General features: G+C 39.2%; 1 protein-coding gene across 1 annotated transcript; it reads right to left on the bottom strand.

Moving 5' to 3' along the window:
* Positions 1 to 4,820: 4,820 nt before the first annotated feature.
* Positions 4,821 to 15,530, bottom strand: LOC127784666 (uncharacterized). The gene is made up of 11 exons (XM_052312007.1): positions 15,040 to 15,530; positions 14,011 to 14,345; positions 12,305 to 12,379; positions 12,025 to 12,127; positions 10,810 to 10,898; positions 9,383 to 9,494; positions 8,300 to 8,353; positions 8,127 to 8,175; positions 6,910 to 7,016; positions 6,679 to 6,794; positions 4,821 to 5,458 (listed from the first exon to the last, which is right to left on the bottom strand). The coding sequence occupies exons 1-11, from the start codon at positions 15,484 to 15,486 to the stop codon at positions 5,131 to 5,133; spliced, it is 1,815 nt and encodes a 604-aa protein (XP_052167967.1). The 5' UTR covers positions 15,487 to 15,530; the 3' UTR covers positions 4,821 to 5,130.
* Between the last annotated feature and the right edge of the window lie 1,727 nt (positions 15,531 to 17,257).

The following is a 17,257-nucleotide window of genomic DNA, read 5'->3' as shown; positions in this document are numbered from 1 at the left end:
TAGAGATAGAGCTCATTTTAGGCAATTGTATCTATTAATTAGGTTAGTTAAGTCGGTTTGTGTTAGATTTTGCAAGAGATCGCCGCATATTGTCTTGTTTGTATATTATCTTTAGAAAGGTTTGAATCGTGTCCATAATGGACTAAGTTTGTACTTGGGGTATAAATATGAACCCCATAGCTCTGTAATACGAGGAACAATCCAATACAACTTCGGCGCATCGCTACTCTTTTCTTTTTACTTGTTTCGGTGAGTTCTCTCCAAAAGAGGTAACCCGTCTTGATGGCTTGTGCTATCGAGGCTATTATGTCGTTTTAGATATTTTTTTCCTTGTATCGTAACCATTGCTATCATATGTCTCTGTTAATCTAGTGTTAGCATATCGATTTAGCTCTATCAGTTGTCTCTCGTTTTAGGGTTTCTGCCGGTATTGACTAAATCGTCTTGCTAGATTATATTAGCTTAGACATCTACCACCATAAAAATTAGTCAACATCTTGATTGTCTAGATATTGTGTTTCTTTTCATACTTTGTGTTGCATCAGTATGTTCGACCTACTAAGTTGTGTTTAGAACCATGATCTCTAGCCTGCTTCTTGATTGCCAATAGGGTAGTGTTGACGAAAAAATCGAACACACCGGCCTGGGAGATCTACTTAGCTCCTGTGCAGGTCCAAATCATGATGAGATGCGGGCGTGCTAGTCAGTTTGATCCTGCAACTGACAAGATATGCAAATAGCAAATAAAACAGCCGATCGGCTGACAAGCCGATGGAGTAGTTCCAGCCGATAGCCGATAATAGCCGATGCCGATACCAGCCGATAGCGATAGGGTTTAAGCAATCGGCTATATGTCCAATGTAGATAATGATATAGAGGCAATCGGCTGATGATGATGTAATAAAATAACAATATAATCCAGTATAAACCAATCGGCTAACAATATGAATCAATTAGATAAATCCAAACGATTAGATAAATCAATGAAACCTTTGTCGCAATCGGCTAAATCCAATACGCATGCAATCCTTGTAAGCCGATGCAACGTCCAGATAACTCATCGGCTGAAACCCCGATGAAACCCTTATTGGCAATCAAGAAGCAGGCAAGAGATTATGGTTCTAAGCACGACTTAGTAGATCAAACTTAACTGATGCAGCACTAAGTATGAAAAGAAACATAATATCTAGACAATCAAGCCATTGACTGAGTTTTCAGGGTGGTAGATGTCTAAGCTAATCTAATCTAGCAACGCGATTTAGCCGATACCGGCAGAATCCCTAAAACGAGAAGTAGCCGATAGAGCTAAATTGATATGCTAAGACTAGATTAACATAGACATATGATAAATGGGTAGGCAAATATATCATCCAAACCAAAGCAATCCAAGAGGTCGAATATACTGATGCAGCCTTAAACGACACCGACATAAACGATACAATTGCCTGGGCCGACGGAACATTGGATTTACCCCTTAGCTGGAGATCGAACACCGATGCAGCCCCGCGTCAGGTGCCAAGTCCCGCCGGACGATAAAATAAAGTAGAAAAGGTAAAAGGTGGCGATGCACCGAATTGTATTGATCGTGAAGATAGATTACATAGACCCCGGGTGTACATATTTATACCCATGGGTTGATACAAGTCCTTGTCGGACAAGAAAGAAACTTTCCTAAAGATAAAAGGAAAAGATAAAATCCTTATAGGACACTAAACACACTTTCCTAAAGATAAAAGGAAACTAACAAACTATTCCTAATTAATAGATAACTTGCCATGCCGCATTCTCTTTGAACTCGGTCTCTTCTGGATAAGCTTCCTTTAGTAGATCAATTTCCTTAACCGAATACAGCAAGAATCCGACAACTGACGACTTGATAACTCTCATCGGCTAATCTCAGGACTTTGAAGCCGATGCTGACTCTAAGCCGATGATTACTCCGGACTTACCAAATTTCACTGTTAACAGGTAGTATCGGGGTTTCAGCCGATCTTACCTAATATGCATGCTTCTTTACTTGTTTCATGTATATTTGCCATCTATATAGACAGATCACCTAATAGTAATATATCAAGTTTACGTCATATCGGCTGGATTACCAATATTGACTATTGATCTCTACTTGATATATTATTATAGATTGATTTGCCTATATAGATTTGTACCAGAGTATTAGCTAGTACTTTATCTTTTCTGCTCTAAATACTGTTACATCGGCTATGTTCATGGTATTGTATTAAACTTCTTTATCAACCTTGATAGATGGCATTACAGCCGATGAGGCATATTTAGGGTTTTATATTCTTCAATCTATCTAGTCCATAGCCGATTCAGTCTAACTCCATCGGCCGAGACCATCAACGATACGCTATCGGCCTATCAGCCAATCGGTTATCGGCTAACTAACTATATTTGTTGTTTCCTTGCTGGTTGCAAGATCAAACCAGCTGGCATGCCCTTAGCACACTCGAGGCAAGCCTTGGGCCTTCACTGGAGTTAATCAGATCTCCCAGGCCGTCGTGTTTCACGTGAACACAACGATAACCCCCTCGCTCTTTGTTCTTGGTAGTTTCGTTGGGGTTACTATGCAGGTGGCTTCCTAGCAGGGCTTTGCGTTAGTGTGTTGGGGGTAGTCGGAGCTGCTTGTCAAGGGTGACAAGCTCAGCAATAAAAACCCTCTTCCGCTTTCGTCTTAGCAGCGCTTTGGCAGCTTGGATTGTTGTAGTTGGTAGGGAGAGAGAGCCAGGGCGAAGCCCCTGCTCGATCCTGGGTTAGAGCCAACGATGTCGACGCCTATGGGTGTCGTTTTCCTTCTTAAAGGCATCGTTATTTTGCTCTCCCCTTTTTTCGGGTGAAAACCTTGTTCCAGTGTTCGGGCAGACGTTGTTTAGCGTTGCGACGCTACCTTCGTCCTTGGAGGCTTTGTCTTGAAGACCCTGCCCAACGTTGTCTGTGGTGTCTTGTTAGGAAGTCGGAGCTGCTCTTATGAGCTTGGCAACTATGACCTTTGTTCTTCACTTGAGCTGTCGCAAGTTTTTGGTTTGTTCTTCATGTGGGTTATGCCCGGTTTTCCCCTTTAAACCATGCTTATGTGAGGTTTTTGGACCCGGTTTTCCCTCGAAAACTGGGCCAAGTCTCGTCTTTTTAAATGAAAACAGGCACTCCCTTTCCTCTCTGAGGTTTTCGTTTCAAAAAAAAATTAATTTGATCGTGTTCATGGTCTTCTTTTTTCACAATTGTTGCATGGTTAAGAAATACATATGATGTCTTTGGTTTTTTAATAAATTCATGTTTAGCAGACGTTAATGAACAAATCATATTTTTCAAAAATGTGTTTCCTTTTTATTTTCAAGATAAGTGGATGAACAATAAACATTTAATTCAACAAACATGCATATAAGTAATAGAAAAATATAATCACTCCGTCCTAAAATATAAGTATTTTTAGCATAGTGCAAAGTCAAATATTTTTAACTTTGACTGTTTATAACAAACAAATAAACAAGATCAATGAAGGCTATCATACTATGTAACTTTTTTAAAAAAACATTTTACTTTTACATATATATTATTAGTTAAAGGAACATCTCGAAGACTGTGTCAAAGTCTAAAAATACTTATATTTTGGGACGGAGGTCGTAGTACATTTCATAAAGTACATCCATCCCACATCCTCTTAGCAATGAACTGTAACAATATGGTGGTCGTGCCACCGTTACCATCGAAATGGCGGACAATGGTGCCTAAGGCTCTGTTTGGGGGAGCTTGTCCCAGCTGCAGCTTTTCCCAAAAGCTGCTTCTGCTTGAAGCTGTCCCAAACAGTCCACAGCTTCTGAGAATCTGTAGTTATAGATTCTGAAAAATGAACTAAGAAGCCAAAAGTTGGAGAAGCTGGGTTTCAGAGCTTTTTCAGATTCTCAGAAGCTGGCTACCAAACAACTGCTTCTTAAAATCTAAGACTCTCCAAACAGACCCTAAAGCACCGATGGCATGGCAACATAAGGACAGCCCTACCACCATTGCCGCCAAGCATAGGAGGCAAATGAACCTACTACAGCACGGACCATGAGGCTGTTGGTGTCACTGAGAATGTCCTTTGTTTCCGGTGAGCTGCCGTGCTGTCTAGGCTAACACTGTCACCATGAATCGCATGCTCATAGGCTGTGTTTAGATCCTAAGTTTGGATCCAAACTTCAGTCTTTTTCCATCACATCAACCTGTCATACACACACAACTTTTCAGTCACATCATCTTTAATTTCAACTAAAATCTAAACTTTGCGCTGAACTAAACACAACCATAGTGAGAATATGTTGCAGCAAGAAGCCCCATGGTCGGCCACCGCTCGTGTGGCTACCAAAGGCCGTGTTGAGCAACTTCATATACTTACCACCTTTTCCTTTCCCTTCTTGTTCTGCTAACCATATTGTTTACTCTAGCATAATCTCTAATTAAACAAGTTGTAATCCCATATAGTACATATATTAGTTTGTTAGGAATTTTATTATTACACAGTCAACCAGCACGTGACTATTGTGTGCTCCCACGTAAACAACGTGAATGTATCACTATGCACTTCCAAGAGACATGTGGGTTCGACTTCAATATGAATTTGCAACAGAAATTTGGAAAAAAGAAAAGAATTTACCGCTAGTCTCCGTTGGAGCGTGTGATAAAGTGGTGCACTCAGACACGTGAATGTAATGCGCATGCGTAAAGGTGTGCTCGCGTGTGCATCTTCTATCTAAGACAGGAAATATATAGTTGAGCGCCATAACATGTGTTACACTTGGACATGTACTACAATTGTTTAGACTCAATTTTGTAGAATGATCAGCCGTAACATTGTATTATTAACCGTCTGGAAAAGTTCGTATACAGTTCAGAACAACCGGTATGCACAGTCGTTCATTAGAGATAGGTAGCAGGAGATAATGCAATAATTCATTTCCGGGAAATGGACATACGAACCCAACCCATCTAACATACGTTACACTTAAAGCATGGCTCGTCTTAACATCATTACTAACTTAGCATCCTATGCAATCTTACAGCAAATACATACCAGCGTATACTGGTGACTAACATCGTGATGCTTCATCTGTGATTAGCCGATCATCTCAAAATGGCTCAGAGGAAGTTCCTCTGAACAGCTCCGGACGAAAATCGGGACGACAATCCTTGTGCCATGTTCTCAGGATCCAAATTGACATTTTGCCGCCCAGCAGTCAGGTCCTTCTCACGGTCCCAAGGCTTCCATGGGTGGTTTCCTTCCCATTCTTCTTTATCCCGCTGCTTCTGCTTCTTTTTCTCCTTTTTGCTTTCTCGATGCTTTTGCACGAGAGATACTGATCGCTTGGAGGAATTGTATGTATCCACCAATGAAGCGTCTGAGGTTTTAATCTTTTCTTCATCTGCATCTGCAATTGCCTTTGCTTTGTTGTAGGCTTCTAAGTAGCTGTGACAAGCACGATAATATTATTCCATGTGGATCATTGCATTCATAGTGCATAAAGGGCGTCGTACTGAACAGCAAAAACAAAATTATCATTAGAAAGACAGACTCTCCTGTTTTCACTTCTTCCTAAGTTCAACTGTACCTATTTAAGAAAAAATCACCTCAAAAAAGATGCTTTTTACCAAATGCTGCATTCAAGATTTCAAGGTTGAAGGAAACATCATTTGAAAAGCTAATGGCCGCACCAAATAGAATATAAGGGCTAAAGACTAGCCTTGGCCACTAGCACGAGTGAAATTGTCCACTTCATACCATAATAAATGAATTCCATCACCTTATGTAGCAGATGACCATTCGAGGTAGTTTAGCTACTATCAGAAGTGGTGTAGCCTATGATTTGGCATGACTCAGCGAAAAAAAGATAAGATAAATCATTATTTAAATGAGGAATTAATTCAACTGATAAAGCTTCTTCATTCCTTACCCCCAACCCCACCTGCTATGCAAACCTCCAATATCACCTGATCCGAATTGAAGGCACTAAACACTGCTAATCCCCCTACCTCAGAAAAGCCCGGTCACCCATCTCTCCTCCCATGAACAATGTGCAGCTGGAGAAATCATCGTGCAGAGTAGGGAAGACCATGATTACCATGGCCAGCCAAAGGGGACCCACAGGCAGCCACAGCTAACCACATGATAAGGGGAGGCTTCGAGAAACTGCCACTGCCAGCACCAGTAGACTGAGCCAGCACGGAACAGGACTATTTGGGCAGAGGAAAACAAATGACAGAGAATAGTGAGAGAGGAAAGGAAAGAAGATAAGAAAGAGTCTTGTAATGTGGACCCATAGACAGTTTTCTAGTTTAGGGGGTAAAGTGGATGTATCTGAACAGTTCAAGGGTTAAATACACTTTGTTCAATCTTTTAAAGTACCCTCCCTGTCCTTAAACAGATGAGCCACTTGATATCAGGATCTCAATCCGCCTTCGCCTTTTCCTTAAATAGCCTAGGTAGCAATTTTTGGCCAAAAAAGTTTCTAACCCCTAGGAAGTGTTGACAGTTGACACTATGTTCTCTCCATCTCAGTAACATGCACAGGATGCCAATTAATGCCCTCTACAAGGCGACACCAATATTTGCTAAACTAGCAGGTATGCAAAATATTGATTGATAAAGGTGTGATATCATGATGTGAAAGCTAGTGTCAAAACTCTTACTTCTGTTGTGCTTTTTGAGCTCTTTCAAGAGGAGTATCTGTCCAGACACTTGTATCACCACGTCCTTCTTTACCATTCATACTAAATGACGTAGTCGAATGCATTGGTACTCCAGGCTGAAAAGGAGAGTTAAACATACATGTAAGAGAACAAAATAAAATAACCACTTTCTTTTTTTTTTCCTTTCAGAAGGAGATAAAACAGTAAAATGAGTATATTTTACTCAATTACTTTTCTTTCAGGAGGCAATGTGGTCATCCATTCATCTCTTTTAGGTGCCTGTGCCTGTGCCTGTTTTGGAACTGCCAGAAGTTCATCATCACCCTCAAGAGATACACCTGTAAACAAAATAACAACAAATATGCCATCATGATAGTTCTTCTAACTATGCTTCCATCTTCAGTTCTTATCAAGAACTTGCTCGGACCAGAATTGTTATGAAGGAGATGAAGTTTGTTAGTAAATTATTAGATTTAGTTTCTATAATATTTGAGACTGGATGTCAAGTCATTCCTCCCTATATATGAAGGCACCCCTTGTACTATATTATCAATCAAGTAATGAATCCCAAAATTCATTTGGAGAGACTTTAGCTCTAAGCCTGAGGCTAAGCCTGCGTTTGTTCTCTCCGTTTGGAGAGACTTTTTGCTCACGCGGAACGAGAAAGCTCATTAGCACATGATTAATTAAGTATTAATTATTATAAACTTGAAAAATAGAAAAAAATATATTTTTAAACAACTTCTATATAGAAACTTTTTGCTTAACAGGTTGAAAAGCGTGCTAACAGAAAACAAGGAAGTTGAAGAAAAGAACTGGGCCCTCTTTTGCATAACAGGGAGAAGCTTTGCTGGCGTTATTAGAGTACAAGTGCCCTATAACCCAGTCTTCAGACCCTTACCCTAGCTTAGTATAACCCAGTCTTTGGACCCTTACCCTATAACCCAGTCTACAACAATATTCAACTCTTTAAATTGCAAAAATCAAATACTCAAATGCTCAACAAACAGAAGATGATGACCAGACGGCTAGGACCTCACAAAAAATTACGGGTTATGAAAGTGTATAGGCCCTCAATAACTGCATGTATCAAATCAAACCACGGAAGACCAACAGTCCAACATCAGTGAAGTTCACAAGATTATCACAGAGGAATGAACAGTTAGAAGGATATCTAGAATTTTCTCAGCCCTATAATCTAAACCTTACAACAAAGCTATAATCAATTATATCCTATAATTAAAAATTAGACATAAGTGTTGTCAATGGCCCATTATAGGGATTCATATTTGGAGCAGTACATTTGGTTCTTCACGCCCAATAATGTATGCCCCATAAAGAAAATGGAATAGTTAATCTTCTTGCTAAAAGCCTAAAAATACATGTATTTTTTCTGTGTTTATGGCTTTTGGTGTTTTTGTTGATAACTAGACGCTACACAAACTTACCTTGTAGCCGCCTCCATTCTGCGGCCTCACGCATTGCTTTAAGCTCGACCTACAGAGGAAAAAAAAGGAAAGGTAACAACTATTTTTCATGCAGCTGACAGCAGTATCTGAAATCTTAGTTCAAGAAGAAAAGGTGCTCTATGTACATCAATATATGATGCAAATAAGTTTACCTCAAATTGTTCCATCTCCTCTTTCTTTTTTATCTTCTCATCTATCACACCTCTCTGGAACAAAGGGAATAATACAGAGAAAACATCAGTGTAAAGAAATTTCCTGACATGGTGAACTAGTGTAATAACTTCTCAAAAAATAAAAACAGTAAAAGTACCAACTGGTATATAAACAAGAACTTGGTTTCTATAGAACAAAAGGCAATAGGTATGTAATAAGTTCTAGACGTAATGAACTTCACACATGCTGGAGAGCATTGCTTGTTTGTTATGAAGGTAATACTATCTACAATCTAAAATTTTGGATAAATCAGCAATTTATGTTAAACCAATCTTAAATTTCCCTAGCAGCTGTATCTAGTAATGTTGGATCATTGGCATGCCAAAGACAAGGATTAATTCCATATACACCACTGAATATCTATGCAGTCCCTCATTATCTCAATGACCAAGTGAGTCCAGGTCCACATGTCATTTACACCAAGTCACATATAGAGATGCAGTAACTCAAAAGAAATCCAAGAAAATAGTATCATGGTAACAAGTTCATACTACAAATTCAAAATGAGCATATAAGGCTGTAACAAAAATAGCCAATATTTGCAAGTTAAGCATAAACATCGAAGCAATCAGCATTTTCTTCATAGAAAATTTTCTGTAGTTTAGAATCAGGACACAATACATGCATGGATTGCAATTCTCATCTCTAGTCTCTAGTAATAAGCAAGTTAATATTTTGTATGGTTCAGAATCAGGACACGGTACGATATTTTCTGCATGCATTAAATTTCAAGCAAAGAAACAGTAAACAAGTTAATTCTCATCTCTAGTCTCTACTCATATCAGAGGTCATTACCAGTTACCACCCAGTCATCTCTTGGCACTATTTACTCCAAAACTATCTAAGGACAATTCCACAACTTGCATGCAGAAATTCATTTAACAGATATCATATACCCTAGTAGTTGAAACATCTACTTTACAATTGCTCCTCCATATAAGAGTGGAGTATTTTGTACAACTTCACAAATGAGATCTTCACAGGATGATAAAGCTGAAGGGTATGATATAAAAATTAAGTACCTTTTCAGGGTCCTGTAAGTCTTTGAAAGCATTATTCAATTTCACAAATGCCTCCTGAGCTGAAGGATGAGGACATTTGTCAGGATGCACTAGAAGAGATAACTTCCAGTACCTGCCATGCAGGATAAGAGGTCAGCAAGAACAATTAAAGAAATTATCAGAACAACAGAATGCAGCATGATGAAATATATATTACACATGAATTACAAAATAAAAGTATGCAATAGCCTTTATAAAATATTTCTATGCTGCAAGTTATTGTTTGTAATAAATGCTACTATAAATTTTGCTGTTCCCTCGATACATGAGCTACAGCCAGCAAACAAATATTACGTGAATACCTCAAGATACAATAATTAGAAAAATGCTAATAAAACAATATATCACCACAAACATCAGAAGAAGCCTTAGGCTCAATGTTGATTTACTTCATGTGTAAGAAACACTACTGCAAATTTCAGGTGAGGTCAATGGAATGGTGCTATTTCACATGAAACTGCATCTACTATCAGGTTCTTTAGTGAGAATCTTAAAGTTTTATTCACAAAAAGGTCATTATGAGTGCATGGTATAACTGCATGTGTAAATTTGTTCTGGGCAGGTTAGAGGTTAGGGCCCTCATGCAGTCAGGCATAGTCAAGGAGACCCTACCCAAGTGGCATGACAGCGCGCATGGAGACAAGCACACCGCACACCACTAGGGGAAGGGATAAGATGGAGAGATAAAAGACACATATGGATTCATTTCTTAATGAAAAGAGATACAACCCCATCGTTACATAGAAGGGATGACCTTTGTGAAACTTATCTCTGAAATTAAGAAATATATAACAATTTACAGTCAAAAACATGCCAGCGCATAGGATTGAGGCCCGACTGAGGACGATGAAAACTTTGTAGCCCAGGGCTGTATGCCAGCAGAAATTAGACCTAAGTAGTAAGACTGCTAGAAATTGAATCTCCATATAAGTTTTCCGTTCTTTCTGAATGTTGGGCCCATTTCATGACCACTGTTCTGAAACAAATTTTACAAGGCCGCATACAGGGACTTTGTGCCCAATCTAATGTATTAAATCATCTTCAAAAGAACTAATGCTACAAGTAGAAAATATTGATATGATAGGTGTTACATTCACCAGAAATGACTAAAACAAAAATATTCTTGAAGCCTTGACATCATTTTTTTGAAAGCATAATGTGCAACATTTGCATCTTGCTACAGACATAAAAAACGTCACTGCACTATGCAATTGTGTGGATATATGTACTTTAAATTTGTGCTTGTGACCTGTACCATATTTTCAGTGACTACTTTGTAGGCCTATGAAATATGTGCATTTCTTCGCAGTGTATACTGTATATGTATGCATGTCATTCGCAAATCACACAACTGCCAACAAGAAAAGCAAATGCATACAAATTACTACCTTTTCTTGATGTTATCAGATGACATCTTCCAATTGATGCCCACAACATCATATGGCGAGTTCTCATCCGCCGCCAATATTCGAGTAACCTACAACCAATTCAAAAAAATACAATAAATAGTTGAATGTAGCACAGAAAATGAAAAGCAGTTAGTTGCATTGCGACTTTCAAGCAAAAACAAGTACTTTTGGCTTGGAGTCTGACCGACCTAATGGAACATCAATTACAATTATCCAAAAGACAAATGAGTATTATACAACGAAAATGGGCATACAGAATATAGCCTAACAAGAAAGTTAGAATTTACATTAACAAACACTGTATGTACGTTCATGTGCATGTTTATTACAGTTTCATAAACACTGGAAAAAATCTCGTAAGCAGTTCAATCAAAGATGTTTCAAGTAGCAAACACCATATAGTGCCATGTGAGTAGAGCATAATTTGTTGCATGATTATCACCAGAATGAAGTATAAATAATTCACCATTTAAGTAGATTATGTGATCATTACTGATTGAATATTAATAAACAAAAGCTCTGGCATAGAGATGGTAAGGACTGAGGACCAGTTTTTGGAAACCCCGCAGGTTACTGGCCAGTAAACCAAAACCGGGCTGGTGCCAGTTTTGATTTAAGACTCGATAACTCTGCATTTGATTCTGATTTCAACTGAAGCTTATTGCTGCTCATATGATATGTCTCGCACTTCAAACCTTGAAAAAAGGAAGCATAAACTCAAAATGGCTCCATAAAATATGGCTAGCTCTTCCCTGGATGTGTTGCCATATACCAGGCAAGTAGGCAACAATGAGCAACCACAACCAGCTTGAGTGCGGTTCTCATGGCAATTTTTGTTTCTAATGGTTAAGGGCAGGTATTACCAATAAGCTGGTGCAACCCGGCAGGAAATCGTTCAAGATTGGTCTAGCAATTTCTATTAATGGTGACTATATCACTGATTGAAGGGCCAACACAAACCACTGCCACACTATAATAATAGTATATCATGTGCTACTAACTTAAAAGCCTATAAGAACGAACCCACTTATTGGTCCAGACAACTGCAAAACATATTTGGTCAGCTACATGAAGCAGGAAGCAAACAAGACCACACAAGATAATCTAAAGTAGTATATTAAATTTTGAATCTGTAGAAATGTTCCAAAACTAAGGGTGAAGGTTCAAAACATAGTGTTGTCACTGAAAATGTACCTCTTCAAATCGCTCGGCTTCATTTGCAGATGCTGCTTCAGCGACCATGGCAGGCGGTGGGGGGCCTATGAGAAAACCATCATCAGCTTCAACTTCAGCATCCCTGGAGAAAGAAAATGCAATCAGTTAATATTAGGAGAATAAACAATGAATAACTATATTAACAATTTTCTCGCATATCAACTGAGTTACTTTTGGCATCACATAGCTGCCAGTGTCCATGCACTGTCAGTTCTTGACAAAATGGCAAAATAAGGAAGAGATAAACACAAAACTGTACCGGGATCTAAGAGCCTCTGTCATTTCAGCAGCTGCAGCTAGTAACTCGCGTGATGGCATAGCAGGACCAATTACCCTGGAGAGGGCACAACCTTGTGTTAGACAATAAATTGAGTTAATAGATAAGCATCTTTTTGTGTTGGATGACATTTGAATGACAAATAGGAATTTACTAAGAACATTCAGCCGCATTGAAGACCGACTAAATATATATCGACTGGACAAGGAATTCCATAAAAGCAACATATCCGTGCAAAGGATAAAAATGATACTAGTAACTAAGAAGCAGCATGAAAGAGAATACTGGGACACCAGCATGGTTAATAAGGCTAACACGTAACTCATGCATTTGCATAATCATCATATGGAACAGACAATAATAACCATAAAGAACACTGGCATATCCCCAGAAGTAGAAAAACTGTCAGAACCCTTTGGTACTAACAATGTGGCATCAGTAATGACTATTGACTTGATAACAGTGATATTGCCAATGCCTTAAACATTACCACCTAAAATATATGGGCATGATATGTCATTCTGGTGTTAAGTGTTAACACAAGGAGCAAATAAATTAACATGCATTTGCATAATCATCATATGGAACAGACAATAATAGCCATAAAGAACACTGGCATATCCACCAGAAGTAGAAAAACTGTCAAAACCCTTTGGTACTAACCATGTGGCATCAGTAATGACTATTGACTTGATAACAGTGATATTGCCAATGCCTTAAACATTACCACCTAAAATATATGGGCATGATATGTCATTCTGGTGTTAAGTGTTAACACAAGGAGCAAATAAAAATGCACAATGGACAGTTCAATGCCTATTGGGTATAGAAAGACTAACACACAACCTTCTCTCATTACCTATGAATTAAATCATATATAAATCAGGTAAAAATTATCTGCGTGAAATATATCACAATTGTATATTCTTTTTAAAAGAGGGCAATGATGGTGGCAGTGAATCTGCTACCACCTCACCAAGTATAGTATTTTTTTTTTATTTACCACCTACTCCATAATGTTCTCTACCAACTAGCCCATGTACTTTAATGTTATAAATAATCCCTCTACATATATGATTCTATCATATTTCAGCTTACAATATAGCATCTACAGGTACAAAATTGTCCCAAAAAAATCACTATTAATTTGTTTTAATCTGTAGCAAAGCATGGGTATTTGGCTAGTATTTGTAAAAATATCAATATTCTATACACATCTACTGTCATTGTGAAAAGAATAAGGAGACTAATAAATTATCTGCCAGGAAAAAGGGCATCAGCTAGATATTTAAATGTCTATGCATCAAAAGATGCTAGTGCTACTGCTATTTCTTAAGGAAACTAATGCTCTTGAACACTACCATCAAGTGGAATGCATGCTGGGACAAGACCACTTAGTAAATTACTAACTTAGTAAATACCAATACTTGGTTCTTAACAAGCGGTCTACTATAATTAGCTTTAAACTATCAAGTATCAATAACATTATAAAAATGAGACATTATAGCAGAGCAATGGTGGAACAAAAAATAATTCTATCTGAAATAATAACATTTTCTAGCAGAACAATGGAGCAAAATATAGCAAATATTTCCAAACACATAATATTTTCAATTGTGACGAAAAGAAAAGCTACAGCAAAGAGCCATTTGTTTTCTCGCATAGATTCTAAAACGCAGGTAATTTACCTCCGTTTAGGGGGTTGTTCATCAGCATCATTTTTCGCTGGCTCTTCAGGAGTGCTATCATTTTTATTTTGCACATCAAAATTGGATGATGGTTGTTCCTGTCTAGTTGGTGACGCTGGATTTTTATTTTCATTATCAGCCAGTTCACCGCTAGCTACTAATGCTGATCCAACAACATCAAGGGTGGGTACACTCTTTGGTGGCAACAAGTAAGCCCCATTTGAGCTTTCTCTCAGTTTAAGTGATCTGAAAAGTTTCTTTAGGCGCTTCACCAATGGCTTGTCAGAAATTCCAGAAATATCAATGCCTTCACCATTATCTATCATTTGAAGAAGCTGCAAGTTAATAGAAATTCTTATTAATGTACTATTCCATGGGGCAATTAGAAACGGTCCATAGGATAGGAAATAACAGTATAGCTGGAACTCTGGGAGTGCCACAAATATCATTCATACACTGATAAGACAAATGAGTTAGCATGTTCAAAATCAACAATAGGTGTGGATATACTAGTTTAGGCATGATACTAAGAAGCATTAAGGGAGTTAAGTAGATCTGCTAATCAGTAATCACAACGTATTAGAACAAGTAACTGAGGACAAACCAAGCCACTATGACAACAGACGATGAGAATCAAACATGTAATTAGTAGGTTGGAGGGTAGGACAATGGCATTCCCCCTATTCATGTATTTGATGGCTATAGATACTTAAACAAGGCAATATATTAAAAAAGAAAATTTCATTGGACTTAACAAGGCATAACTGAATGGAGAATATGGCCATAGTTGGCCCTAGTAGTTATTAGACATGTAGTTCAGCCAGTTCATCTTCACTGTTATGACTGCTTAAGATGGACAAATAGCACTGAAACTTCACACAGTTCAGCTTCATGGAAGAAGAGGTATGCCTCGAGCAAAGCAATGAATTTTCTTGCGATGCAATTGTACGGGTCTCTCGACAACTTAACCCATACTCCAAAGGAAATTCTCGTCGGAAATTTAAAAATGCGATAGGGAACGAACCCTACCTGACGGAGCTCCCCGGCGACGGCGGGGAAATCACCGAGGATGTCGCGGACGATCTCCCGCGCCTCCTCCGCCCTATCCGGCTCCTCCGAGCCCGATCCCGACGACTCCGACGCATCGCCGCCGCGCCTCCCGCGCTCCTCGTCCCGCCGCCTCCGCCGCCGCCGCCGCCGTTCATCGTCGTCGTCGCGCGAACGGCGGGACCGGCCGCTGCTCTTGTGGTGGTGGTGGCGATGCCGGCGTGACGAGGAGGAGGCCTTCCTCCGCTTGCTGCCGCTGCTGCGGCTGCGGCTGCGGCGGTCGGGGCTGCGGCTGGGGGAGGAGGCGGACGATGGGGAAGGGGAGGAGGCGGAGTCGGGGTCGGAGGAGGCGTCGCGGGATCTCCTGCTGCTGCGGCCGCGGCCGCGGCGGCGCTTGCCTTCCTTCTCCGCCTCGTCGCCTCTCCCCATCTTCTCCGACGGTCGGACGGACCTCTACCGGGGGAAGAATTTGTGACACTGTTATGAATGGAGAATATCAAATGAGGGGTCTCTTCATGTTATTGCCAAAATCAGCATTTCCGAAATTTAATAATACCAAATTTTTATCAAGTTGATAGTATGACCAAATTTCGGTTGAATAGAATAAATATATTGTGCTAAGATTTTCTATGCATTATCAATATTTAATAACAAACTAAATGTAGCTATATAGTATTTATTAATTTTATCAAGTAATGGCATGATTGAAAATAACATCAATGTAAAAAGGCCCGGAGTATATTGGACATGTTGAAGTACTATAATTTTTTTTATTGAAAATACTATAATCCTTTAAGAATCACACGCAGAAATGTACTCTACCTACTTATTCCAAATTGACATTGGGCATCTTTGTATCAAATATTTTCAGGGAAAAGATGTATGCAGAAGAACAAAAGTGCTTGTTCAGAAAATTTGTATTGCCTAAAATGTTGAACCTACATAGATAATAATAATAAAGGGATGAATATTTACCGGTTCTATGTAATCTTGAAAATTGGATAATGAAATACCGATGGCATTAAGCTCAAACATCGATTTAAACAGGGTTGGGCTGCAGTTATGAAAACGCAATTATATGTTTCTACCATAGGCTTCAACAGAGATACCTAAAATCCATACTGAATCAAATTAACCAACTGAAAATCCCCTAAATGATATGTGTTCATAGAAGGTTCCCCAATAGGTAGAATTGATGCCCTGCTACAGTTGGAAGGTGTAACAAAAGTAAAACTACCAGAAAACTACCATTTGCCGTCAGTGTTCTTCTATCCATCACGAAGAAGGCTGGTAATAAATCAACCATTTGTGATGGGTAAGTCCATTTAGTCAGCAGCTTGGAATGTCAACTGCACAGCAAGCGGGAGAATTAGAAGTAGTTATAGATTTGTATAGCATTAACCGTATATATCTCTTACTAGATGAATACCTCACCGCGTTGCTGCGGGAAATTAAGTTGTATAATATCTACAAATAAGATGAAATATGAATATTAAAACTAAAACAAATTGATACTTATGAATTTTGAGGCCTAAAAATGTTTGAGATTACATGGTGTTATGAGAGAAGATAGAAGAGACAATTTAAACTATAGATCTATCATCTAATGGCTAGAAATAATTGAGGTAATATGGTTTAATGAGAAAAGAGAGAAATAGCATTAACTACACTTAGTGGGGATGAACTATATAAGTATATAGGATTCAAGAGTTTCTTATAATCTTTATTGTATTGGCTATATAAATATAAAGAGAAAATTCTATCCATAGCACAGAAAAGAAATCGGTACCAAAAAATAGCACAAGAATTTTTCGCTTTCGATCCATAGCATAGGCCGCCGGTTTTTCTTCGCCCCGTAGCACTTCCGTCGCATTTTGAAGTAACGGTGTTAGATCGGAGTGGAGAAAATTTTTGTCGGACTCATTTGCCCTTCGTTCCCCACGTTCCCCACCACGTCTCCTCTTCCGCTCCCTCGTGGACGGCAGCGCGGCGGCCATCGGCTTGCCGGGCAACCGCCTCGTCTCCCCGCCACGGCATCTTGCAGCCCGGCGCGTTGGCGAAGAGGAAGGCGTTGAGGGAGTCATAGACGAGCAGGCGGTGGCGTCCCTCGGAGCAGAAGCCGATGAGGCGGACCACGAACAAGGTTGAGGTGGTGCGTGCTGCTGATGGTGGCCACCTCCATCCTGAACTACTTCTCCCC

The sequence above is a fragment of the Oryza glaberrima genome, chromosome 1 (genome assembly GCF_000147395.1).
Source record: "Oryza glaberrima chromosome 1, OglaRS2, whole genome shotgun sequence".
Lineage (NCBI taxonomy): Eukaryota > Viridiplantae > Streptophyta > Magnoliopsida > Poales > Poaceae > Oryza > Oryza glaberrima.
Note: the sequence above shows the minus strand (reverse complement) of the source record. Positions and strands in the feature narration are given on the sequence as shown.

Bases quoted from the DNA above. Each gene is read 5' to 3' on its own strand.
- LOC127784666 (XM_052312007.1), bottom strand. From the start codon at position 15,486: ATGGGGAGAGGCGACGAGGCGGAGAAGGAAGGCAAGCGCCGCCGCGGC. The intron at 14,346-15,039 runs GTAGGGTTCGTT...ATTAACTTGCAG, and splicing joins TCGCCGGGGAGCTCCGTCAG to CTTCTTCAAATGATAGATAA. The intron at 12,128-12,304 runs GTACAGTTTTGT...TTCTTTCTCCAG, and splicing joins ACAGAGGCTCTTAGATCCCG to GGATGCTGAAGTTGAAGCTG.